This window comes from Rhinatrema bivittatum, chromosome 7 (assembly GCF_901001135.1).
Source record: "Rhinatrema bivittatum chromosome 7, aRhiBiv1.1, whole genome shotgun sequence".
Taxonomy (NCBI): Eukaryota; Metazoa; Chordata; class Amphibia; order Gymnophiona; family Rhinatrematidae; genus Rhinatrema; species Rhinatrema bivittatum.
In genome coordinates this window covers 90,810,686-90,836,734 of record NC_042621.1, presented here as the reverse complement: position 1 = coordinate 90,836,734, position 26,049 = coordinate 90,810,686, and the positions used below count along the sequence as shown (strand labels likewise).

The 26,049-nt window shown below is 40.8% G+C and overlaps 1 protein-coding gene across 1 annotated transcript in view; it reads left to right on the top strand.

Moving 5' to 3' along the window:
- The window catches only part of MBTPS1 (membrane bound transcription factor peptidase, site 1), a 297,566-nt gene that overhangs the window by 148,499 nt on the left and 123,018 nt on the right, over window positions 1-26,049 (top strand). The window contains exons 9-10 of the mRNA XM_029608668.1: window positions 4,214-4,316; window positions 17,576-17,727. Of these exons, the coding sequence (XP_029464528.1) occupies window positions 4,214-4,316; window positions 17,576-17,727 (255 nt within the window). The remainder of the gene's footprint in view (window positions 1-4,213; window positions 4,317-17,575; window positions 17,728-26,049) is intronic.

Here is a 26,049-nt window from a genome sequence, read left to right as displayed (position 1 = left end):
TTAAAAACCTCTCTCGGAGATCTCATAGGTAGTTGGGGAAAATTTATATATCTTAGATTTCGATTTTTTGTAATGTTCTCAAGATTTTCTATTTTTTGAGCAGTGCAATTTTTATCTTTCATCAACCCTGATTGCTTTTGTTGAAGCACCTTTATCTCAGTCCGAATAGAAGCAGTCTGTTGTTCCAATTCTAAATTCAAATTCACAAACGTTTCCATTTTCTTTTCATGCCATCTTACTTGTTCTGTTACTGGTGTTAACTGCTGCAATATATTCGTTCTCCTCTCATTTATGGCTTCCCACAATGTTTCAAAGGAAAAGACTTGTGGTCTTACCATTGATGGTATTTCTATCATGGGAAAAAGCCCAGCAGCACACGAAGCTTCTCCTCCTGAGGCTCCACTTTCATCACCGCCTTGCCCCTGTGCTCCCGGGGGGCTAGAGGCTGCCGTCGGCACTGCTCCGGACCCCGCTGGAATGAAGTCCTGAACTCTTTGGTTGCGGGTTTCCTCCCCCGGAGTAAGTGCAACTCTTCCGGCAGTTGGATTAAGCAGTGGAGTCCTCTCCGCGGGACTCAACGGTGATATTGAGCCTGGTAGAGAGGGAGCTCAAATTCCCCTCCCCCTCTCTGCAACGGCTGGTCTCACGCTTCTCTGTCGCTGCGCGTGACATGGGCTTCCATTGGGCCGGTTGGAATGCTCGCCAAAGTTACTGCGGGATAAGGAGTCCTCGGCTTGCGCTTCCTTCCCATGGTAAAAGGTAAAGTTTTCGCAGGAAAAATAATCTTTTAAGATTAATCGAGGACGCTCAGAATATAGCAGCTCATCCGATGGCCATCTTGGATCTCTATGACTTTTTTCATTTCCGTTTATTGGAGGATTCTTTCTGAGGTTTGTTGTCATCTGGCTCTTCAGGGTATCCAGGTCTGGTGTTTCTAATAGCTGCAGCCTGGCCACAGAGCCCTTGGTATGCAGACCTTTTACATGTCTTGCTTGGAACACCTTGGGCCTTTCTTCATTCAGAGCTGCTGTTGCAGGTTCCAGTTTTTGCATGAAGATCCAGATTGGTTTGGTTTCATGGCTTGGCCCTTGACAGGGCTTGTTTAGTTTAAAAAAAAAAAAGTTTAATCCCAGAGCATAGTGAGTACTCCTTTAAGGGCTAAGAAGTCTTCTGTTTCATTAGGTTATGTGCATATTTGGACAGATTTTGTGGACTGGTGCATTGGAAGACATTTATTTTAGTCTTAGCAAGGCGTCTGTGCTAGTGATACTGGAAGGCCTTCAAGGGTTTGGCACTTAATTTCTTGAAGGTGCAATTTGCAGCTCTTGCTTCCTGCAGGGGGTGCATTTTTGTGAAACCTTGTCTTCCCATTCAAATATCTCATTTTTTGTAGTAAAGTGTTACATATTTGGTCTCCGCTAAGGAATTCCTTCCTATCTTGGGATTTATTTATTTTGTTGTACTTGACATACCACCTGTAAAACAAATGTTACCCAAGCAGTTGTCTTTTATTGGGGTCTCAATTTGCACTTAAGGTCATTTCATTAAGACTGTTTAATTGTAAGAAATGTTTTTCTCATAGCTAAGTCTTTAGCTTGAAGAATTTCAAAGTTACCAGTGCTTAATCGCAGAGACCTTAATTTTTTATCAGTCACAGAAGATATTGTCAAGATTGCAAGTTTCCTTCCTTTCTGTTGAAAGTGGTGACAGCCTTTCTTTGACTTGATCTATCTGTTTGCCTTCGTTTAGCAGACATACTGTTTTGACTGAATACAGGTTGCTTCATGTCTAAGTGTAAGGAGAGTTCTTTGAGATATCTCAAGGTCACTAATGCTTTCAGGTAATCAGATCATCTTTTGTTGTTGTACAGAAGGGTAAGGTGGCTACTACAGCATTGGTTTAAGGAGGTTATTACGGGAGCCTATGTGCAATCCAGTAGGCTCTTTCTTAAATTGGTGAGAGCACATTCCATGCAGGCTTAGACTACTTCTTGGACAGAGCTGTGGTTGGTTTCTCCTCTGGACATTTGTAAGGCAGTGACTTGGTCATCTTTGAATTCCATTAGAAACAATATTGCTGGGATGTCAGGAGACCTCTCTTGTCTCTGAGGCATTAAGAGCAGGATTCGCAGTGTTCTGCAGGAGTAGCTGCAATACATCCCATTCATCTAAACTGGTGTTGACTGCATATAGAGGAAGGTCAAATTTAGTTTTTATCTGATAATTTCCTTTCCTTGAATTCAGTCAGACCAGTCTAGGACTCTTCCTGTACTGCTAAACATTTGTAGCTCTTCATTCTGAGATACTTGAGATCTGCAATTGTTTTCTTCATATCAAATAAGTGGTTTACTCTCTACTACTTTATATCTGCTTCCTAGTTGATTTATTTCCTTTGGAAGCCTTCCTGGTTAAACCCCCCCCCCCCCCCCCCAAAAAAAAAAAATTAATCAAAAAAAAAACCTAAATTGTTTGAAGTTGTCCAATTGACTTGATACAGATAATACTGGTAGGCTGAGATCAACCCAGATGCATAGAAGGGGTGACCTCATTGATCTATTTACATCTGCTGGTCAGTGGGTGTAACCTGTTCATCTGGATGGTCTGACTTAACTCAAGGAATGGAAATTATCAGGTAAGAACTAATTTCACCTTGTTTCAGTATAGGTGGCACAGTGCCTAAACCAAGGTTAGTATTGACAATAGTGGTGAGGTATGGAACTAAGCCCAGATTTACCTCCTTAAGAAATTTTGATGGAATTGGATCTAAATTTGTTTGTAAGGTTTTTTTTGCATACCTACCTGTCTGGGTAAGTTCTTAGCCAGACAAGCCCTAACTTTTAAATATCCTGCCCTGCTGAGCATCTAAGTTTAAACTCTATAACTTATTATCCAGCTAGAGCTTAGCTAGATAAAGAGTCAAGGTGAAGGTATTCCTTCGGCATGGCTTAAATTTACCCAATTAGTGGTGATATTCAGTGTCAGCTGGGTAAAATTATTTGGCTAACTGTTAGAAAAATTGGAATCCTAAAGAAAAAAAAGCAACAAGCATTGGATGATTCTCCCCTCTTCTCCCCCTGATTTCTTGAAAAAATGAATGGCCTAGGTATGACTGATAGCGTCTACCTCCCCTACCTTCAGTGTATTTATGAAACTCTGCTCCCAGAACCGCCAAAAAGGCTCCCCATTGTAGAATAGAAGGAGTAGTCATCTTCTGTTCTCTGAAGGGTAGATTTTTAAAACGTTGCGCATGTGGGAAAATGGGGGTTACGCGCGTGGCTGGGCCTTGCGCATGCCTCTCACATCTTCAAAGGGGCACGGCCACCCGCGTAACTCCCATTATGCGCAGAAGCACCGGGCCGAATGAAAGGGGCAGTCCGGAGGGCGGGGAGGGGCAGGGCTGGAGGCTGCTGTTTTGCCGCTGTACCGGGGAAGGGATTGCTGGCGCATGCATGTTGCTACTGCTCCAAAGGAGCGGTAAGCAACAAAATAAAAACCAAAAAAGGTAGGACAAAGGGTTTAGAGGGTGGGGAGGAGAGGGGAGAAGGGTAAGGAACTGGGAAAAGGGACTCACGTCGCCAATGCATAAATTAAAAATTTACTGCCGTGTGCATGCCCCTCATATATTATATAACATGCGGGCATGTTATAAAATAGCTGCGTCCATGCCGGGAAGTGCACACGCATGGACGCACGCGCGTAAGTTTAAAAATCTACCACTTAATACATAAGTGCTAGAGCTGTCAGAGCTAACAGCTCTTATGTATTAATGTACTCACTGCACTCCTTCACTGACAGCTGAAGCACCAATTCCTGCTCAGAACTCAATTGTGAATGGGGATTAATCTTTCAGTTGTCAGTGAAGGAATGCAGATTTTTTAAAAATGAATTTTCAGTAAGCTGATGAGCAGTAAAGTTACCCAGATAACGTTATCCAGGTAACTTTAGCTGAGTATATTTAGTGGGAGGTTTGTCCCACTGACTATACAAGCTAAGATTATGCAGTTAACTTTATTGGGTTGCTTGTTACTCACTCTGTACCTCTTTATTTGCAGTTTCAGAAATGTTCAACAATCTGTGTGTCTTTAGCTTCTAAAATTATAGAGCTTTGAACTGAAATAAAATCTTGGATACAGGAAAGTGGGAGTGTAAAGAGTAAAGTAGGAATATTTAGCATTATTTGTAACTATATTTCTTTCTTTTGTGTTTGTTTTTAGCACTCTCAATAATCCTGCTGACCAGATGGATGTAATTGGAGTCGGTGGCATTGATTTTGAAGATAATATAGCACGGTTTTCTTCTAGGGGCATGACAACCTGGGTATGTGGCATGGAATATATATTGTACATCCAACATATACCGTACAAGCAAATAGGTCCCCTCATGCATGCCTTACTAAGAACACTGTTTGGATGACAGGGCTATGAGGTCATTTGTACATAAATACAGATTATTTGTTCATCTTTATTACATACTCAAATTCATTTATAGATCCCTGAGCAAGGAATAACAGTGGTAAAAAACAGATATTAATAAGAACATAGAATCAAATGCAATAGAAATAAAACCCTGATCTTTTTTTTTCTTTTAATCCCCAAGGAAATGCCACTTTAAACAACCAGGATTTTAATTGTTGACAGATTGCTAGGATTATATATGAGTCTGTAATTTCCAGCGACAATTTAAGGTCAGCAGATTTAAATTCCTTTCCCATGTAGCTATCAATGGGGCTTCTCTCAGTGATGGAGCAGCAAGATAGTCCCTCTAAGTAGTCAGTAAAGCTCCGACTAGAGATGTAAGACCTCCAACTGCTCTTGCATGTAAATCACCCCCATTCTCCGCACAGCTTTAAAAATCAGACAAAAAATTTTAAAATCTAGAAAATCTGGAAACCACTGAAGATCCTTCAACATGGATGAGATATTTAAACCAGTTATACCTCAGTAACTATCAGTGTAGCTGCATTTTGGACCAACTGCATACAACACATGCCTTTTTCGGAGCCGTATGAATAAACTATTATACTAATCCAATCTGTTCCACAATAAAGAGTTGGATAAGCCTTCAAACATTATCATCTTCAAAAACAAAACAAACATGGTTGATTTATCATGTTTAGTTGCACAGAGCTTGATTTTACAAATTAATTTTACTTGAGGGAGGCATCGCCAAGAACAGCTCCCAAATTTCTAACTTAATTAGAAACTTGAATATTCAAGTCATTGCCAACTTGTAGTCACTCCAGGCTGCATACCAGGCTTTATTACCCAAAGATCCTCAGTTTTCATTTTATTTAAGCTTAATCGTTTTTGTGCCAACCATTATCCAACAAGCAGATAAACTAACCAATGCCTGTACTTTGTTGAACTACAACAGAATATAAATCTGTATGTCGTTAATATAAAAAACCTTTCACTAAAATAACTGATAAACTGTCGCAATGAGCTAAATACAAATTAATCAGAATTGAAGATATAATGGATCCCTGTGGAACTCCTATCTTTAATAGAAGTGTGTTAGAGGTTCATCTACCAATAATAATGCTCTGATTTTTCCCTTTAATAAGAAAGAAAAACAACCTAAAGTTATCTCTACTCCTAGAAAATGCAAATGTTCAACCGTGATGTGATCTACCACATCAAATGCTGAGGAGAGATCCAGCTGGATATCCAAACTATCATTTCCTTTCTCTGTCTGTTTCTATCCAGGGATCATATAACAATGCCACAAGGGTAGTCTCTTGTATAACCTTTCCTAAAGCCAGACTTGAATAGATCTAGCTGATTATTTTCTTGCAAATATTCATGAAATTTGGCAAGAACCACCTTCTCCTCTGTGCTGGCAAAAAATAGAATTCGGGACATATGACAATTTATCAAATCATCTAGATCTGTTTTTTTAACTAGAGGATGTATATTTGCCTGCTTTAATTACCATGGTAAAAGCAAGTTTGCTTACCGTAAACGATGTTTCCGTAGATAGCAGGATGAATTAGCCATGCTGTCATGGGATCTGTCAATCAGGCCCGGGAGGCGGAGCTTGTCAAAGCAGAGAACAGAGCTTTACTCTCTGCGGCTGCGCGTGTGTTCCCGCGCAGGAAAGTAACGGTATCTCCTCAGTCTGTAATAAAGCTGTAGTGTAGTCAAAGACTTGGTGACTGCCAGGGAGGAGGGTGGGTCAGCATGGCTAATTTATCCTGCTATCTACGGAAACATCGTTTACGGTAAGCAAACTTGCTTTTTCCTGTCGATAGCAGGGCTGAATTAGCCATGCTGTCATGGGAGTCCAAAGCTCCCGATCACGTCATTTGTGACACATATGGTTGGACGTGATCTGTGACAGTGTGGCAGTCACCGAGGACAGGAGGATAGAGATTGCAGTATTGCTTGCCCTATCTTCGCATCCGTGGCTGCTTGTTGGTCAAGGCAGTAATGAGATGTGAAGGTATGCAGTGATGACCATGTAGCTGCCTTGCAGATGTCTATGGGTTGCACATTCTTCAGGTGTGCTAAGGATGTTGCTGCTGCTCTGACTTGGTGAGCTTTAGGAGTAGACTGTAAATGTAAATTCTGTTTGTCATAGCAGAATTTGATGCACTGTGCTATCCAACTGGAGATGGTGCTTTTAGCCACTGGCAGTCCAGGTGCCTTCGGGTCGTAGGAAACAAAGAGTTGAGAAACACGGGAATCCGAGTTCGTCCTTTGTTTGTAGTGTGTTAAAGCTCTCTTACAATCCAGTGTGTGCAGTAGCTTTTCCCTATCGTTTGCATGAGGTGTAGGGAAAAATATTGGTAACTCCATTGTCTGATTGAGATGGAATGGGGTAATTACTTTCGGTAGGAAGGATGGGTGAGTTTGTAGAACTACCTTCTGTTGATGAAATTGTAAGTATGGAGGATAATGGACCAAAGCTTGTAACTCACTAACTCTTCGTGCTGATGTTACCGCAACCAGGAATACCACCTTCCAAGTGAGGTATTTAATGTGTGCTGAGTCCATAGGTTCAAATGGAGAAAGCATGAGCTGTTCCAGAACTATGTTGAGGTTCCATGTAACTGGAGGTTTGGATACCGGAGGACGGATGTGTGTTAAACCCTTTATGAAACGAGTCAATAATGGGTGATTGGATATAGGAATGTCATTGATTGGTCTATGATAGGCGCCTATGGCGCTGAGGTGAACTCTGATGGATGATGTTGCTAGTCCAGCTACATATAGTGTATGAAGATAATCAATGAGCAATTCCGGGGAGCAGTCCAATAGTGGTACACCGTTGGAAGTGCACCAGGCCAAGTAGCGTTTCCATTTATAGCTATAATTTTTCCTGGTGGAGAGTTTCCTTGATTGTAACAAAATGAATTGTGCTGAAGTGGAAACTCCTTGTTCTGTTAGAAGGAGCCTTTCAATCTCCAAGCTGTCAAGTGTAGAGATGAATGTAGCGGGTGTAGTAGTGTTCCTTGATCTTGGCTGAGAAGATCTTGACGATTCGGTAATAGAATTGGATCCTTGATGGATAGTCGAAGTAGGAAACTGTACCATGGTTGTCTCGGCCATGCCGGGGCTATGAGTATCAGTTGAGCTTTGTCCGCTATGCACTTCTGAATTGTTCTTGTTATGAGAGGTATGGGAGGAAAGGCATAGAAAAGGCCTGTCGTCCACGGAATGAGGAAGGCATCTTGAGCAATCCTGAATTGGCTTGGTCTTATCGAGCAGAATTTGGGAACTTGAGAATTGATCTCTGTTGCAAAGAGATCTATGGAAGGTGTCCCCCACTGCAGAAATATGTTCTGGACTACTTCTGTATTGAGTGTCCATTCGTGGGGATGAAAGATGCGGCTTAGTCTGTCCGCTCTTGTGTTTGCAACTCCCGGAAGGTAAGTTGCCTGTAGATGTATGCAATTCTTGTGAGCGTGTTCGAAGATTGTCAGGGTCTCCTTGCAGAGGGACCATGAACCGGACCCTCCTTGTTTGTTGATGTAAAACATCGCTACTTGGTTGTCCGTGTAGATCATGACCCTGCGTCCCTTCAGGTGGTCTTGGAAGACTCGCAATGCGTTGCGAATCGCTCTGAGTTCCAATAGATTTATTTGTAAATTTTGTTCTGAGAATGTCCATAACCCTTGGGTTTCGTAAATCTGGAGGTGAGCCCCCCATCCCTTGAGAGACGCATCTGTGGTTAGGACTGCATTGTGAGGAGGGGGGCTGAACAACGCTCCCTTGGACAAGGTGGAGTCTAGGAGCCACCATGCTATATCTTTTTTTCATTTCTGCGGTTAGCAATACCTTCTGCGTCAATGGTTGTGAATGCTGTTTCCGTTGTCGTTTTAGACCCCATTATAGGTGTCTCATGTATAGCCTGGTGTTGGGAACCATGAAATTCGCCGCTGCCATGTGACCCAGAATTACCAGGACTTGTCTTGCTGACGGTCTCTGAGTATGTTTCAAGGTGTGCAGAAGTTGACGGAAATGTGATATTCTGTCTGGGAGGTATGCTCTGTTGCACGTCGTGTCCAGGCATGCACCTATGAACTGTAACTGCTGTGTTGGTTGTAGATGTGATTTCTGAAAATTTATCACCAACCCTAGTTCTTGCAAGCAGTGTATCACCCGATTGATGTGATCCTGTAAGATGTTCGGAGTTGAGGCGATTATGAGCCAATCGTCCAGATATGGAAAGATGGTTATACCTTGTTTCCTGAGATGAGCCACCACCACTATCATGCATTTGGTGAAAACTCTGGGTGCCGCCGAAAGTCCAAAGGGAAGAACTTTGTATTGGTAGTGTTGATGTCTGTATCGAAAGCACAGGTAGCGCCACGATGAAGGATGGATTGGAATGTGCGTGTAAGCATCCTTCAGATCAATGGAGCACATCCAATCGTTGGTTTGAATGAGAGGAAGAATTGACTTCAACGATTCCATCTTGAATTTCTCCTTGATGAGAAATTTGTTCAACTCCCTTAGGTCTAGTATTGGGCGAAGGCCCCCAGACTTCTTTGGTATGAGGAAGTACGGGGAATAAAATGCTGCTAAATTGGGATGTGGATGGATTTGTCGAATTGCTTGTTGTTTGCGAAGTGAAGCAATTTCCTCCCCCAGTTGTGGATGGGAATTGTATATCTTGAGTGTGGAAAGATGAGGCAAGATGGGTTTTGTTACAAATTGGAGTTGGTATCCTTGACGTACTATCTCCAGCACCCATTGATCTGATGTTATTGTTTCCCAGACATTCATGCAAGCACGAATTCTGCCTGGAGGAGCTTGATGTTGTGGTGGCGGCTGAGTAACTAAAAAGATGACGTTGGTTTTGCTGCAGTCGTCGGCTGTTGTGCCTGTTGCCTCTGGTTACGTGGTTTACCTCTTCGTTGATTTGAGGTATTGTTTTGTGGAGCAGGACGTTGGTAGGCAGGGTATGGCTGCGTACGAAAAGATTGATAAGATCTATAGGGTCTTCTGACATAGGATTGACTACGGGTAGACCCCACATAGCGACGTGTAGTCGAATAAATAGGATGTGATGCTAGCGATTGTACTGCTAGAGCTTCGTCCTTTAATTTACTGCTTCCTGGAATTTCTCTCCAAACAGGTTATCTCCTGTACATGGGAGATTTGTTAGTTTTTCGTGCAAGTCTTCACGTATCGAACTGGAACGTAACCATGCTAGTCTGCGGGCTGCAATGGCTGTTGCAGATGCCCTGGATGATGTTTCATGTGCTTCGTAGATTGATCTCAAGAGGTGTCGAGAACATTCCTCCATGTCATGAAGAGGCTGAGGTATCTGTTCCGCCATTGAGGAATGAGTACCTTTCATAGATTGCATGCATTCATAGAGGTATTGCACCATGTAGAACTGATGTTGCATAATTCTTGCAGTTAACATTGAGTTATGGAATATTTTCCTGCCAAACTCATCTAAACATTTGTTGTCTTTTACTGGTGGAAAATTGGTATGCAACTTTGTCTTTTTGAATCTTTGCATCGCCGACTCTACTACAAGTGATGCATGAGGCAGTTGTGGTAGAGTGTATAGTGACGCTTTCTTCATATGAAATTTTATGTTTGTTTTCCTGGAAACGGCTGCTATTGTATACGGGGCCTCCCAGGATTTTTGTAAGACTGAATGCAGGATATCTTGTGGTGGAAGAGATGTTGGTTCCACTTGAGTATCAAAAATCTTTAGAAGACCAAGGGTTTCTGCCCTAGGGTCTGTCTCTCTTTGGACCTCTAGATGTAGAATGGAACCCATTTTTTCTAAGAATTTTGGGTATGTTAGGTCTTCAGGAGGGGAATACGGTTCCTGTATGTGGTCCTGCAGGTCTGAGAGACATCCCACCGATGATGAAGGGGATGTTTGTATTGAAGGAGAATCTAAAGATGTCTCCTGGTTATGAGTTGGTGAGGTTGGTTGGTCTAACATGGGAGATGTCGGTGGGTTTGTCAACTGCTGTTCAGTGGTTTGTGCTCTATGTTGTGTAGCATTTCCATCAGCAGTATTAGTCATTTGAAATGATGATTGAAGCGTCTCGTAAAAGCCTGCTAAAGATTGAGATAGTTGGTAAAAAGCTTCTCTTGTATGAGAAGGCATTATCATACGACTGTCTGGTTGTTGAGTGATAACTGGTTGAGGTGAAGTTATAGGAACTTCTCTATCTCCTTGTAGTTTATTGATTGAACTATTCCTTGAATTTTCTGAATCTGAAGAAGTGCGCGAGGAAGAAATTTGTACTATTTTCCTCTTTGAGCAGGTATGAGCTTTACGAGGTGATATAGAAGGAGAAGGACTTATCTCCCATGTAGCACTCCTCTTTGGTAATTTATTATGGTGGGAGTGACTTGAATACTCGTGATATTCATCAGATGATGTATCAGTATCCATGGCTCCAGTCTCTGGAGAAGAGCTGTGTGAAGGGTACCGTTTCCGCTTCAAGCTCGTTCCATGCGCAGATTTTGATCTATGCGTTGATTTAGATTTATGCGCAGTTTTATGCTTACGCGCATATGTGGAATTATGCGCAGATATGCACGTATGCGCGACTGTAGACTTATGCGCACTTGTATATCTGTGCGCGGAAGTAGATTCATGCGCAGTAGTAGATGTGTGCGCATATCTTTTTGATGCGGCGCACACATGGGTCATTGGCGCCGAAGTGTTTGGCGCCCTGCGCATAAGTTTCATTGTAGTCGGCACCATACGCGCAAGTTTCTTCGGCGCCGAACGCGCAGGGTTCTCTGGCGCCGTACGTGCAGGGTTCTCCGGTGCCATGCATTTCTTCTGCGCCATGCGCGGCGGAAGCTGTAAGCTGCGCGCAGACTCCTTTCTCGGCTCCGATATGTCATTCTGCGCAGACAGCGTCATAGGCGCAGAAGTCTTCGGCGCTGAGGATTCCACCTCCGATGAGGTATGTTGCGGCTCTGTAGGCACTGGGGATTTTCGAGAACCCACTGGCCTTTGTGTTTTTTCCTTTCCTTTACCTCCTATAGTGGAGGACTTAGGATCCAACTTTAAAGTTTTCCTTTTTGGTGGAGCTGATGAAGTGATCGGGCCAGGCGATGAATAAGCCTCCGGATCTCGTGAGGCAAAAAGTTCCTGCAGCCTGTAGGCCCTTTGTTTTAATGCTCTGGGTGACATCTTAGAGCAATACTCACAGTTGTCTCGATTATGACTTGGTCCGAGACATTTATAACAGCGGTCGTGTCCATCCGTGACTGACATTCTTTTTCCACAGCTACAGGGTTTGAACCCCGGTTTTGACATTTTTTTTTCTTTTTTTCTGTTTTTAAACTGAGGATAGTTCAGCTCTGCGTGCGATCCCGCTCGCGGAAAAAACAGACTGAGGAGATACCGTTACTTTCCTGCGCGGGAACACACGCGCAGCCGCAGAGAGCAAAGCTCTGTTCTCTGCTTTGACAAGCTCCGCCTCCCGGGCCTGATTGACAGATCCCATGACAGCATGGCTAATTCAGCCCTGCTATCGACGGGAAAACTTCCCTCCATTAAAGATGCATGAACTATGATAACTGCTTTTTCAAACTCTTCCCTACCTCCCGTGGTACTCTCTCTGACTTGGCTGCTGCTGAGTTTTCAGATTTGTCATTATATTCTGCATATTTTTCCTAATTTTTTCTTTCCATTGCCTTTTTGAGTCTCCTAAAAAAGAGAGAGATTTTTATTTGTATTTTTTCCTTTTCGTCACTGTCTTCACTATGTCATAAAAAATTTCCTGGTTTGGTAAGAGAATGTTTAAATTTTGTGCCAAATGTGGCCACAAGATGGCCAGACTCAATCTTCATGCTCTTTGTTGAAGATGTTTGGGGGGTCTCACTCAACATATCCAACTATGTGGCATGTGGAAGGATGTCCCTGTGAGAACTCAAACTTAAGACAAAATATCTGTTGTCCTCCCCATTGTACAAGGAGTTGAAAAATTTCAGAGAGACCAATACCAAGCATAAGTCTGTGTCTCTAAAAAAAAATAAAAAAAAAATAAAATTTGGAGTTGCAACTCCCTCTCCTCCTCCAGCAAATGCAGAAGGGTGAAATATCCCCATCTGTGCCATCTTCTGCAAAAAAGCACTGCACTGAGATTCTATAAGCACAAAAATCTAAAACAGCACCATCTGTCTTAAGTGCAAGAAAATTAGTGTTGTGTATATTGGCATCATCCACATCAGCTCAGTTGGTGCAGAGGAAAGACACGGTGCTGTCAAATGGATGTCACACACATGGGAAATGTTGGTGTCATCATCCATGTCGTCTGTGCCAAACATTGTAGTGCCATCAATTCTTGACGCTGATATAACTTCTGGACATAAAGAGGTTATTCCAAAACATCTCTAATATTAGTGCCAGAGTTGGATACTTCTCAGTAACTCTTCAACCTTCGGTTCACGACAATCGCTCATTTATTCAAAAAATGAGGCTGAAATTTGTACACAGTTATATGAAGAAAATTTCATCTACTATTCCACTTGCATCATTAGTGGAGCCAGTCCTAGAGAAATTTTACTCTGAGCTTCATAGTCTCCTATTCCCCTTTTAACAGAGACTTTAGTCACACAAAAAGAGAAAATCTCTCACTTCTATGTCTTCAAAAGAAAAATCATGGTCTAAGGAACCTCCAGGTCTCATTTCTGATACAGAAGAGCATTCCCTTTCATTTTTATGGTTCCCTTATGCCAATCCTTGGAGGAATCTGTAGGTTTGCCTTCCAACCCTTTACCGGAGCTGGCTAGGGGTACCAACCCTCCCCCCCCCACCAGAGGGCATGCCCTATCATGCCTTCCTACAAAAAAAATGCAATCTTCAATCAAGTTGTAAATCCTCCTTATCCCGCAAAAGGTGACAGAGGACCCCAAAACCACAACCAGCGCCCCAGCCAATAGCAGTAGTGGAAAATGTCTACTCTTGCTCAGTGGAGGAAGGGGCGAGAAGAGCAATGAGAGACCGGGCAGCATGCAACACACCTGCCGGTGCTTGGCGACACACTGGTTGAGAAACACTGTGCTATATTATGTTTAGTTTCTTGTGGGCAAGGAAGACAGTGTTTTGTATTATTTGCAATGTCCTGTATTGTGTATCCTAAAAAAAAAAATATATATATATCTATATCTATCTATCTATATATATATAAAGTATTTCTCAAAGTGGTGCTGCAGAATCAATAAGCAAAACCATCTAGGTTTTGGAGTTGCTCAGGTTCGTTATCAACTAACCCAAGTACCAACTGAGCCTGACATCTCAATTGTTTTCTATAGGAATTCTGCTAGACATGACTTGGACAGGAGCCTTCCTTACACAGAAGATTATCATAATGAAATCTGCAGTGGAGAGTATGATATAAAGTCAGCAGACATCAGCATGGGACATGTTGAGATTGTTGATCTGCATGGCATCAGTGGTTCATGTTATTCCCTTGGCATGTCTTTATATGAAAAGAGTCCAATGGACTCTCAAATTGCAATGGACTCAAGCCACTCAAGATCTTTGAGACAGCTGTCTGTGATGGAGGGAGAAAGAGTAACATGAACGGACCAGTAGGGGGATCTTGGGGTGATTGTGTCTGGTGATTTGAAAGCAGCAAAGCAATGTGACAAGGCAGTAGCTAAAGCCAGAAAGATGCTAGGCTGCATAGAGAGAAGGGAATAATCAGTAAGAAAAAGGTGATATAGCCTTGTACAGGTCCTTGGTGAGGCCTCACCTGAAGTACTGTGTTCAGTTCTAGAGACTGAATCTCAAAAAGAATAGAGACAGGATGGAAGAAATCCAGTGGAAGGTGACCAAAATGGTGTGGGGTCTATTTCAAAAGACCTACGAGGAGAAGCTGAAAGATCTAAATATGTATACCCTGGAAAAGAGGAGGTACAGGGGTGATATGATACAGACCTTTCAGATACCTGACAGGTATTAGCAATGCACAAATTATAAACCTTTTCCATTGGAAAGGAAGCTGTAGAACTGGGGGTCACGGTTGAAAATCCAGGGGCTACAACTCAAACAATATTGGGAAACACTCCTTCACAGAGAAGGGTGGTGGCTGCCTGGAATGCCTTCCTAGAAGAGGTGGTGAAGATGAAATCAGTAAATGAATTCAAAAGAGTATGGGACAAACACTGTGGATCCCTAAAGGCTTGAGGTTGAAAAGGAAGAAAGGGTTGGTGTAACATTTCTGCTTTGGGGTACCTGCATGTAGCGATATTTGCTACCCTTAACAGAACACATAGGCGGCAACCTGCATGGAGTGGCAGTTATTACCATAGACTGGATGGACCATTTGATCTTTATCTGTCATTATTACTATGCTCCAGAGAGAACATAGTAACAGACTGAAGCCCTTAGAAAGTCCTCTCAGCTTTTTGTTTCTTTTGACACCAGAAAGCCTACAATCACCATTGCCATATAAACCATTTCTAATTAACTAGCAAATTGCATCTCATTTTGTTAGGTCCAGGCTGGCTTGATTCTGGAGGGCAATATTGCATTAGAGTCATAGTGGTATTAGTATCCTATCTAAGATCAACCTTAATGGAGGAGATCTGCAAGGCTGCAATGAGGAATTCTTTCCATACATTCACATTGCACTATTGCTTGGTCTGGGACTCCTGATGTGTCAGTAGGTTTGGCCAGTCTATCTTAAGGAGTCCTTGAGTTATAGAATTGAACTCCATATCCCTAGAACCTGTTATTTTGGTTCTAGGCTATCTCTGTAAATAATAAAAGAATAAATATAAAAATGGTTTCTAGCCACCAAAAACAATTTTAGCCCATAGCACAGATTCTATTTTTTTTCCCTTTTTTTCATTTGTGACAGTCTGTAGCTAAGGATTTCCCATATGAAAAGACTGCCATCCTGCCTGTCCTCTGAGAAAGTAAAGTTGCTTTCCCGCAACAGGTGTTCTCTGAGGACAACAGGATAAACTCTATTTTGGAGCACTGCACATTGAATACTGAAATGTGAGCATTTGACATCACAAATCGGATATTCATCAACATCAGAATTCCCGTGGACGTCAATATAAGTTAAGTGCTCTGTTTGAAGTTCTCCTTCCCTAGGAATGGACTTTAAAAACTGTTTAAACAAGTTTCAATGTGATTTTCTTGTATTGTTGCACTTTGTGTGAGTCTTGGCGATGAGTGAATGGTTGTGGGTGGTGTGAGAATGTACGTTTTAGTGAGTGTGGATCTGTGGGGTAATTATACTCTGCAATTTATAAGTGAAATTTATCTTGACATTGAAAATTTTCTTTGGGATTGTAAAACATGTTTTAGTAATTGAATAAATGCAATTTATGGGCATAATTTATTGGTACTTTTCAATTTTTCTTTAAAGACTTGCAATTTTGGGATTGTACATTTTGTCTGTTCTGGTTTTGTTTTTTGGTCTTTTATAAATAAGACAGCAGGGATGGTCTGGATGTTTTGTCCTGTTTTTTGGTCAAAAGAAGGGTGAAACTGCGTCCAAGGCCGGTATAGCTAGATGGATCAGAGAGGCGATTGGGTCAGCCTATATATCTAAAGTGCTTGGGGATCTCAGAGTTCAGAACTCATTCTACAAGGGCACAAGCGACTTCTTAGGCAGAAATACCATTTGGTTCCTCCAGACGGTTATGCTTGCATTCTTTTATCAGACATTATTGCTTTGATGTGTAGGCTAGAGTCACTGTTTCCTTTGGGGTGGGAGTCTTGAAAGCAGACTTGTCAGGATTTCCCCCTGCTTTAAGAGTACATCTTATGTATCTGGACTGGTCTGATGGGATGAAAGGAGAGGAAAAATGTGATTCTTACCTGCTAATTTTCTTTCCTTAATCTTACCAGATTAATCCAGGAGCCCACCTTGTATCCTTCTGCTGTTCTGCAGAAATTTTGTTCTTGGCTATCTAGTTCTCGTTGGTGCTTATATGTTTAGTGTTCTGGTCCTTTCTCCCTTTGGTTGGTGGGAATGAATGTTGGTCAGTGAATGCTAACGATTCCTCTTCTCAGTGGGGAACTAGAAAGATTTTCATTGCTTGGTTAGAGAAATACTGGATTGCCACTGGTACAATAGGGAAGTTCAGCAGGCTATTCTCTGTCTCACTGTATGCTGATAGGGGAGCTGTACCTATGCATCTAGACTGATCTGGTAGTACATAAAGAAATAAAAATTGGTAAGAACCAGTTTTTCCCTTTAAATGGCTGCTTTTTCAATTGATAAGTGTATGGTTTTTCATTAACTTCTATTTTATAATTATATTTACTGTTGCTATGTGAGCTGCCTTAATTGCAGAAAGATAGCACATAAATATCTGTAAATAAACAAAAAAGGACAATTGCTGTGGAAAAAGTAAGTATAACCAGACATGCATGATTTTCAAAGGGACTTCTGTGGGTAAAATTGTGTTAGATGCAGAAATGTCTTTTTACAAAAATTGCCCACCCATTATGCGGGTAAACGTATGAGTGTATGTCAGTCACATTTGTGTTCATGTTTACTCTGGGTGGAGGTTTTCTTGGGGGCTGAGTTGGGGAGGGGTTCGGACTTGTATGCATACTTTTGGATTTTTATAAAGAATGTGTTTACATTTTCAGGTGAAATTTGTGCACATGTTTTATCAGGTGTAATTTGTGTGGGTAGATAAGGGGTGAGAATTTTCCAAGCAGACTTATGTGCATAAACCTGCTTTGAAAATTGGTGTAACTTGTTTGCATTTATACTGACTTTGTTCTGCGGGCTGTTTATAAGGTGCAAAAAATGAATGTTATACAAATTTTCAAAGCTGGCTGACTGCACACAAGTTCACTTTAAAAAATTATTCCACCAAATATACCTGCACATAATTACACTTTGAGGTTTTTTGGGAAAATCTATGTAGAGACTTTTGAAAATGTAGAATTAGCACATTAGTTTAAACCTCTCCACAGCTCCACCCCTGGGTCCAGGTATACTTTTGTGCAAACAGGCAGTATGCATGTAAGTTTATTTGCGTGTACAGTGAGCTGTTTCACCTACAGAAATATCTCTTGAAAATTTACCCTCCCTACGCTATTCTCTTTAGCCATTATAATAGTGTGCTTTAATAGTAAGATAAGTAACTGTGTTTTTGTAGGAACTACCTGGAGGTTATGGCCGGATGAAGCCTGATATTGTTACCTATGGCTCTGGAGTGAGAGGTTCTGGCATGAAAGGCGGATGTCGCTCCCTGTCGGGGACAAGCGTTGCATCACCTGTAGTGGCTGGTGCTGTCACTTTGTTAGTAAGGTGGGTGTTAAATTTAAAATAGATATAAATTGAAGTTGTGTTTTTTGATTGATAAAAATCTATATGAAGCTAGGCTTGAATTGTGTTTTTGTTTTGAAATAACTGTTCCTTCTGTTTTTGTTCCATTCTTGGGGACACAAATGGATTCAAGTTTTATATTCTCTGTTGAAGATATCAACATATTATATTTATCAATCACTTTATATTTGAAACTTTTTACCCCTTAGATGCCATTTTTCCTGTTATATCCTTATGTCGCAACAGTTCCAAAGAGGCATGGTGCTTCATCGCCATTATCCATGCTCCAGAAGATGGAAGTTGGTTGTTATGCCAGCAAGTCAAAAACTCTTTTTGCCATCATAAGCAAAGTAACTAGCTATCTGTGTCCCCCATTAGGCAGTTTGAGGCCATTACCAAATAGATAGAGGTTCAAGATCTTACTAGACCATTGAATTGTACCCCTCCCCCCCCCCGACTCTTTTTTATCAAAGCTCGAACATTTTTCCAAAAGGCCTGCATTTTAGGGCATTCACTAAATGCACAAATCCCCAGGTGTATAGATTGACACTTAAGACATTTATCAGACTCCCATATTTGCATCTGGACACCTCTAATCCTGGTAATATATATACAGTATAATAGTTTAAATTGTAGTTCCCTCAAATTTGCAGGCAAATAAGTACTAGTAAACTCTTGCAGGCAATAAGTACTAGTAAACTCCCCTGCTTGTGGATGCAAATCCTTTTTTTTTTTTCTCACATTTCCTCTTGCCGTTGAAGCATAGAGCAATGTTAGAGTCGCATTAACCGTGTGTATGTTTATTGAGTAAGGATATTAATCTCCAGGTAGTAGCCGCCATTTCCCACAAGCTGCCCCCATGCCTCTTCACTTCATTCACATCCTCTAGACTTTATGGATCCACAGTGTTTATCCCACGCCTCTTTGAAATCCTTTACAGTTTTGGTCTTTACCACTTCCTTCGGAAGGGCTTTCCAGGCATCCACCACCCTCTCCGTGAAGAAATACTTCCTGACATTGGTTCTGAGTCGTCCTCCCTGGAGTTTTAAATCGTGACCCCTGGTTCTGCTGATTTTTTTGCAACGGAAACGGTTTGTCATTGTCTTTGGATCATTAAAACCTTTCAAGTATCTGAAAGTCACTGTAGACCACAAAAGCCTAATATCAAGACTAGCAAACATCGGTCTCTCAGGCAAAACGCTAGACTGGTTCACATCCTTCCTCAAAAACAGATATTTCAAAGTCAGCATCAACAACAACTCATCCGACGCCATCCCTCTTGAAACAGGAGTACCACAAGGATCCGCACTATCGGCTATACTCTTTAATTTATACCTACTCCCACTCTGCCAACTCATCTCTGGTCTAGGCATAACATTCTATATGTACGCTGACGATACACAACTCCTCATACCGATAACCTCCACCATCGAAGATGCAATGATTTTAGCAGCCTCTTACCTTGAATCAATCTGAAACATGTTAAACCACCTAAAGCTGTGCCTCAACATGAACAAAACAGAATGCATTCTGATAGAAAAAAAGTCGCAAGATCAAAAACCAACCACTCCATACAAATAGACAACATCCGTATCCAATTAAGAGACAATGTAAAAGACCTAGGTATATGGGTTGACAATGAACTCAACTACAAAAAACACATCTCAACAAAAACCAAAGAAGGCTTCCACAAGCTTCAAATACTTAAACACCTGAAACCGATACTTCACCACCAAGATTTCAGAACTGTACTACAATCACTCATTCTCACTAGCCTCGACTACTGCAACTCTTGATAGGACTCCCAAGGACGACCTTAAAACCGCTACAATTGCTACAGAACACTGCAGCTAGTCCTAACTGGCAAAAAAAGGTCAGACCTCAGTCCTCCACAGTCTACATTGGCTACCGATTGAGAAAAGAATTGAATTTAAAATCCTGACAATCCTACACAATGCAGTGTACAAGGCGGATAACACCGCCCTCAACAACATCATACAGATACACAGATCACAGCGCACGACAAGAACCGCAAGTAAAATACAACTAGTAATACCACCACTTCCACTAGCTAAACTATCAAACACAAGAAACAAAGCTATTTCAATTACAGGACCAAAATTATGGAACTCACTCCTTGATTACCTGAGCTCACAAAACATTCAAAAAAGAGCTAAAAACTTGGATCTACACTCAAACTTTCAAAGATGGTATCGGCTAACCAAATATCGCATAGATATTGCATAACCGCGCTCGGTTATGATAGAACAATACCAAGACTATGTTATGAAATCAGTTAGTCTATAGAACACGGACAAGAATGTTACTATATTTGCCCATAAGCTTTCTAAAACTAGTTCCCATACACTCATCTCGCTGATCAACATACAAATTAAACACCGTTTCTTAGGATTTTATCAGTTAAAACCATAATGTTTTTAATTTACAGATATTTAAGTTAAACGTTATCCAATCTGTTCTCTGTTTTACCATGTTCTGTTCCCTAGTTACCATAATGTATTAAGTTGTTGTATCTGTAAACCGGAGTGAAGGCATCTAGCTAAATTTCGGTATAAAAAAGCAAGAAAATAAAATAAATATCACCTCTGCTTCTCCTTTCCTCCAGGATGTACATATTTAGATTCTTCTATCTCTCCTCATAAGTCATTCGTGAAGACCCTCCACCTTTTTGGTTACCCTTTTCTGGACCGCCTCCATCCTGTCTCTGTCCCTTTGGAGATACGGTCTTCAGAACTGAACACAGTACTCCAGGTGAGGCCTCACCAAGGACCTTTACAAGGGGATAATCACATGCCTTTTCTTACTCGATATTCTCCTCTCTATGCAGCCCAGCATTCTTCTGGCTTTAGCTATCGCCTTGTCACATTGTTTCGCCGACTTCAGATCACCCCAAGGTCTCTCTCCTGCTCCGTGCATATCAGCCCTTTTCCCCCCCATCAAATACAGTTCTTTCGGATGTCCACACCCCATATGCATGACTTTGCACTTCTTGGTGTTGAATCTCAGCTGCCATATCTTCGACCACTCTTCCAGTTTCCTTAAATCCCATCTCATTCTCTCCACTCCTTCCGGCGTGTCCACTCTGTTGCAGATCTTAGTGTTATCCGCAAAAAGATAAACCTTATCTTCTATCCCGTCCGCAGTGTCGCTCACAAAGATATTGAACAGGAGCGGTCCCGACACCGCTCTCTCTTCAGAGTAAGTTCCATTTATCATTTCCCATAATTGAACCGACAGTTCTAAACCAACCAGGAAGTCTCTATTTCCAGTGAAAAATTAAAAGGGAGAACAATTCCGTGGCGTACTACTTCTGTCTTGCCACCACTTCCACCTTAGTGAACTCAGAAACCCAAGGCATGCCAAGACATAAAGCCCGGAGAGAGGCACTAGTGCAATGCAGAAGGTTCACCAGTTTATTGGGACGTACACTTTCTGCCAATAAACCTTCCCTTTCAAACTTTTGGTGTTAATACCCAGTCTTAAATATAGAGCAGTAAAGTTGCCACATTATATATCCTAAGGTCCGACATCTAGTCCTCCATACATTTTATCACCCATCAACATGTTTAGTTTAATATGTGCAGGTTTGTTACAGCACAAAAAAAATATATCATTGAGCGATGCATCCGTATCTCTGAACCTTTGATCCACACTAGTAACATCTGGAGACAATAGAGAAGCCTAGGTAAAATAACTATTTTACTTATTTCACTCCGTCCCATTAAAGATAAAGGAAATGCTTTCCATTTGACCAGAATTGTTTTAATTTGACATAACACTTCTATGACATTGTGCCGATACATAGCTGCAGCCATACGAAAGAGCCATATACCCAAATATTTCATGGCCTCTGTACACCATTTCAATGGAAACTCCCCTCTCCGTCTGTTCACAAGCATTACATCTAAAGGAAAAGCCACTGATTTATCATAATTGATCTTTAATCCTGCAGATGTTCCATACTCTTTAATACAATCAATTATTTTAGAAAGACTAGTCAAAGGTTTCCCTATGAAGAGCAACATGTCTGCAAAAGTTCAATTTTATCTGTTTTGTTTTAAATTTAATACCCTGAAAATTAAACATCACAGTTTAATAGCTAGTAGTTCAATCACTAGAACATATAACGAGGATGAAAGAGGACACCCCTGCCTTGTTTCCCGCTCAAGACCAAAGGGTTGATACTGCATCATTGACCAATATTTGAGCCAACGGTTGCCCATAAAGAACTTGCATCCATTTTATAAATTGCTCCCCAAAATTAAAATGTCTCAAAACCCATCACATTCAACCCTGTTGAATACCTTTTCTATGTCTAAACTAACCAAAAGACTATCGCCACCCAGTTGGGGAATGGTAGAAAGTACAGTGAATGCTTTCAGCATATTAGGGGATAAGTTCCAGCTTGAAATGAATCCAGTTTGATCTTCCGAGATCAATGATTGAATAAGTCTTAACTCTGAGCCAGTACAGCCGACAATAGCTTAATGTCCTGATTAAAAAAGGATTATATGACTCAGAGCATTCCGGATCCTTGCCAGGTTTCAGAAATAAAACTAAGGTAACATGAAATAGACTTAGTTTTTGGGTACTTGCCAGGTTCTTATGGCCTGGATTGGCCACTGTTGGAAACAGGTTGCTGGGCTTGATGGACTCTTGGTCTGACCCAGTATGGCATGTTCTTATGTTCTTGCCAGATTTTGACCTCCCAGCCATCCCCTCCTCTGGGTCTCATTAAACATTGCCTGCAAAGCCGGTATAATATTAGCCCCAAGGATTTTATAGAACTCTGGTCCAAAACCATCTGGACCTGACGAGACTTTCCCAGTTTAAACTTTTTAACTACTCCCTGTATCTCTAATTCTTGTATGGGTGCTTCTAGATATAGCCTGTCTTTTTTTAAGAACTGTGGGAATTCCACCCCTTGAAAAAAGAATTGTTTTACCAAACAAACATCCCCCTTGAAATACAATGTGCGGAAAAAATGCTCGAACAGCTCTAAAATACTCTGGTTGCTCCTTTGTTCTTTATTTTGTTAAAATAGGCAGGAGACAAAAGATTTGGGACGGGATGATCTTAACAAATTAGCAAGCAATTTACCAGACTTGTTCCCCCTTTGAAATAAGGTTTTTTTTGTTTTTTTGCTTGAGTCTCATCTAGCTCTCTGTGAACCTCAGCCAGTTGTAGTTTGTCGTCTTTCAGTTTCTGCACATGTGCTTTTCTTAAGCTTTCAGTTTTTTTTTTGTCAGCTCTAGCTGTTTTTTAATGTTCTTTCTTTTGCCTGGTTTGATAGGCAATAATTTGTCCCCTTGACAGCTTTTACAGCATTCCAAAAGGTAAGTGCACTAATATTGGGAGTATTATTATTATTAGTTTGGTATTCGACCCATTGCACATGCAAAAATCCTTATGATACAACAGAGCAGACATTTTCCAATTAGATCTGCTGCCTCCTCGATCAACCAATGATATAAAAGAAATTCTGATATTAAAAGATAATCAATTCTTGTGTAACTATTATGAACATGAGAGTAAAAAAAGAATTTTGTCCTCCGGATGCAGAAAATGCCAACTGTTATTGAGCCTCAACTCTTGACTTAAAAACCCAATACCTGTATCACCCTGATAATTCCAAGGAGTTTTTGCAGGCAAATAATTTGTTAGGGATATTAAAATCTCCTCCTACTTTAAGAGCATATCCTTCTCACCCAAGTAGTTTGGTGACCAATGTTGAGAAAAATTGTGAGAATATTTATTGGGGGTATAAGTATTTGCCAGAACCATTTTAGCACCTCTAAGAAGACATAATGACCTTCCTTTTCTGTGATTTTCTTTCTAGTACAAAAGGAACATTCTTGTGTAATAAGATGGCCACCCATCTTTGACTTTCAAAAAGGTGACTATGATAAAATAAGGAAAATGGTTAGAAAAAATCTGAAAGGAGCAACTGCAAAGGTTAAAAATTTAGCTCAGGCATGGATGTTTAAAAACACAATTTTAGAAGCCCAGAACAGATGTATTCCACGCATTAGAAAAGGTGGAACAAAGTTTAAACGACTACCAGCATGGTTGAAAGGTGAGGTGAGAGAGGCTATAATATCTAAAAGAACATCTTTTAAGAAATGGAAAAGGAATCCAAATGAAGAAAACAAGAAACAGCATAAGCACTCGCAAGTCAGATGCAAAGCACTGATAAGGAAGGCAAAGAGAGAATTTGAAAAGAAGCTTGCTGTGAAAGTAAAAACTCGTAAGAAAAACTTTTTCAGGTATATTTGAGGTAAAAAGCCTGCGAGGGAGCCAGTTTGACCATTAGATGATCAAGGGGTAAAAGGAGCAATTAGGGATGACAAAGCCATAGCAGAGAGTCTAAATGAATTCTTTGCTTCAGTATTCATAGAGGAAGTTGTAAGAGATATATCCTTGCCAGAAATGATATTCAAAGGTGATGATTCAGAGAAAATGAAACAGATCTCAGTGAACCTGGAAGACCTACTTGGACAAATTGACAAACTAAAGAATAGCAAATCACCTAGACCAGATGGGATATATCCCAGAGAGCTGAAAGAACTGAGAAATGAAATTGAGGACCTGCTATTGGAAATTTGTAAACTATCAATGACATCGTCTATGGTACCTGAAGACTGGAGGGTAGCCAATGTAGCGCCATCTTTTAAAAAGGGATCAAGGGGGTGATCCAGGAAATTACAGACCAGTAAGTCTGACGCCTGTGCCAGGCAAAATGGTGGAAACTATCGTAAAGAACAAAATTGCTGAACATATAGATAAGCATAGTTTAATGGGACAAAGCCAACATGGATTTAGCCAAGGGAAGTCTTGCCTCACAAATTTGCTGAAGTTTTTTGAGGGCCAGTTGATATAGTGTATCTGGATTTCCAGAAAGTATTTGACACAGTCCCTCATGAGAGACTTCTTAGAAAAGAACTAAAAACCTGGATGTCTACCAAAGCCTACCAAAACACCCAATGACTCTCGGATATTACTTCCCTCCTACTGGCCCTATGCAAACATATGGAACCAATACAAGCACATATTACACCACATAACTTGAAACTGTATAGTTTGACATCCGAACCACATTAATAAAGCCTACAATATATATGTTATCTAAGTTATGTTATCTAGGTTAACAACCACGAAACCTTTGGAAACTCTGTTAATCTTCAAAACTTTGAAAACTGTTGTGATGGCGAAACTGAACGACGGTATATAAAACTCGATAAATAGATAAATAAAATTAAAAAGTCATGGGATAAGGTGACAGTATCCTATTGTGGATTGCCAACTGTTAAAAAAAAGAAAACAGAGTAAGGCTAAATGGTAAAATTTCCCAATGGAAAAAGGTTAATAGTGGAGTGCCCCAGGATCTGTTGTGGGAGCATAGCTTTTTAATATAATTATAAATGACTTGGAATGGGAACAACAAGTGAGGTGATAAGATTTTCAGATAACACAAAATTATTCAAAGTTGTTAAATCAGAAGAGGATTGGGAGAAATTGCAAGAGGACATTGCAAAACTGGGAGATTGGGCATGCAAATGGAAAATGAAATTTAATGTGGACAAGAGCAGAGTGATACACCTAGGGAGGAGTAACCCAAATTATAGCTACAAAATGCAAGGTTCCACATTAGGAAAGGAAAAAGATCTAGGTGGCATAGTTGAAAACACTGAAATCTGCTCAAGAAATCAAATAGAATGCCTAGGGATTATTAGGAAAGGAATGGAGAATAAAACGGAGAATATTATAATGCTTCTGTATCGCCTTTTGTTCTTATAACTAGTGGTATAGGAAGAGAAAAAGCATTGACCCACCTACTCTCTCTTAAGTTTAATCTGCTCTGAATTCTCCAGGCGTGTCTCCTATAAAAAAAAGCCAATTAAACTTTTCTCTTTTTTAATTCTGTCAGGACTTTTTTTTTTTCGTTTAATTGGGGAATGTAAACAATTAACATTGAGGGAACAAACAGACATTAGCCATTACTATGGGTTTTGGATATCACTTGCAGCTTCATGATTTGTGTAGGAGGGGAGACTCCCCAGATCAAGTCCCCCCCCCTTATATATCTGTATATATCTGTGATTACAAGGGTCACATAAGGACAACTGTCAATCTCTGAAGTGAATCAAAGAACAAGTTCTGCTTTGGTTCTTTAATAATCCAAAAACACACAACCCAACATTCATTTTCAGTCACACTCCAAGCAACCACACACAACCAGGTACATTCACAAAGAAGACCAAATTTCCCCCACTGATGATTCAG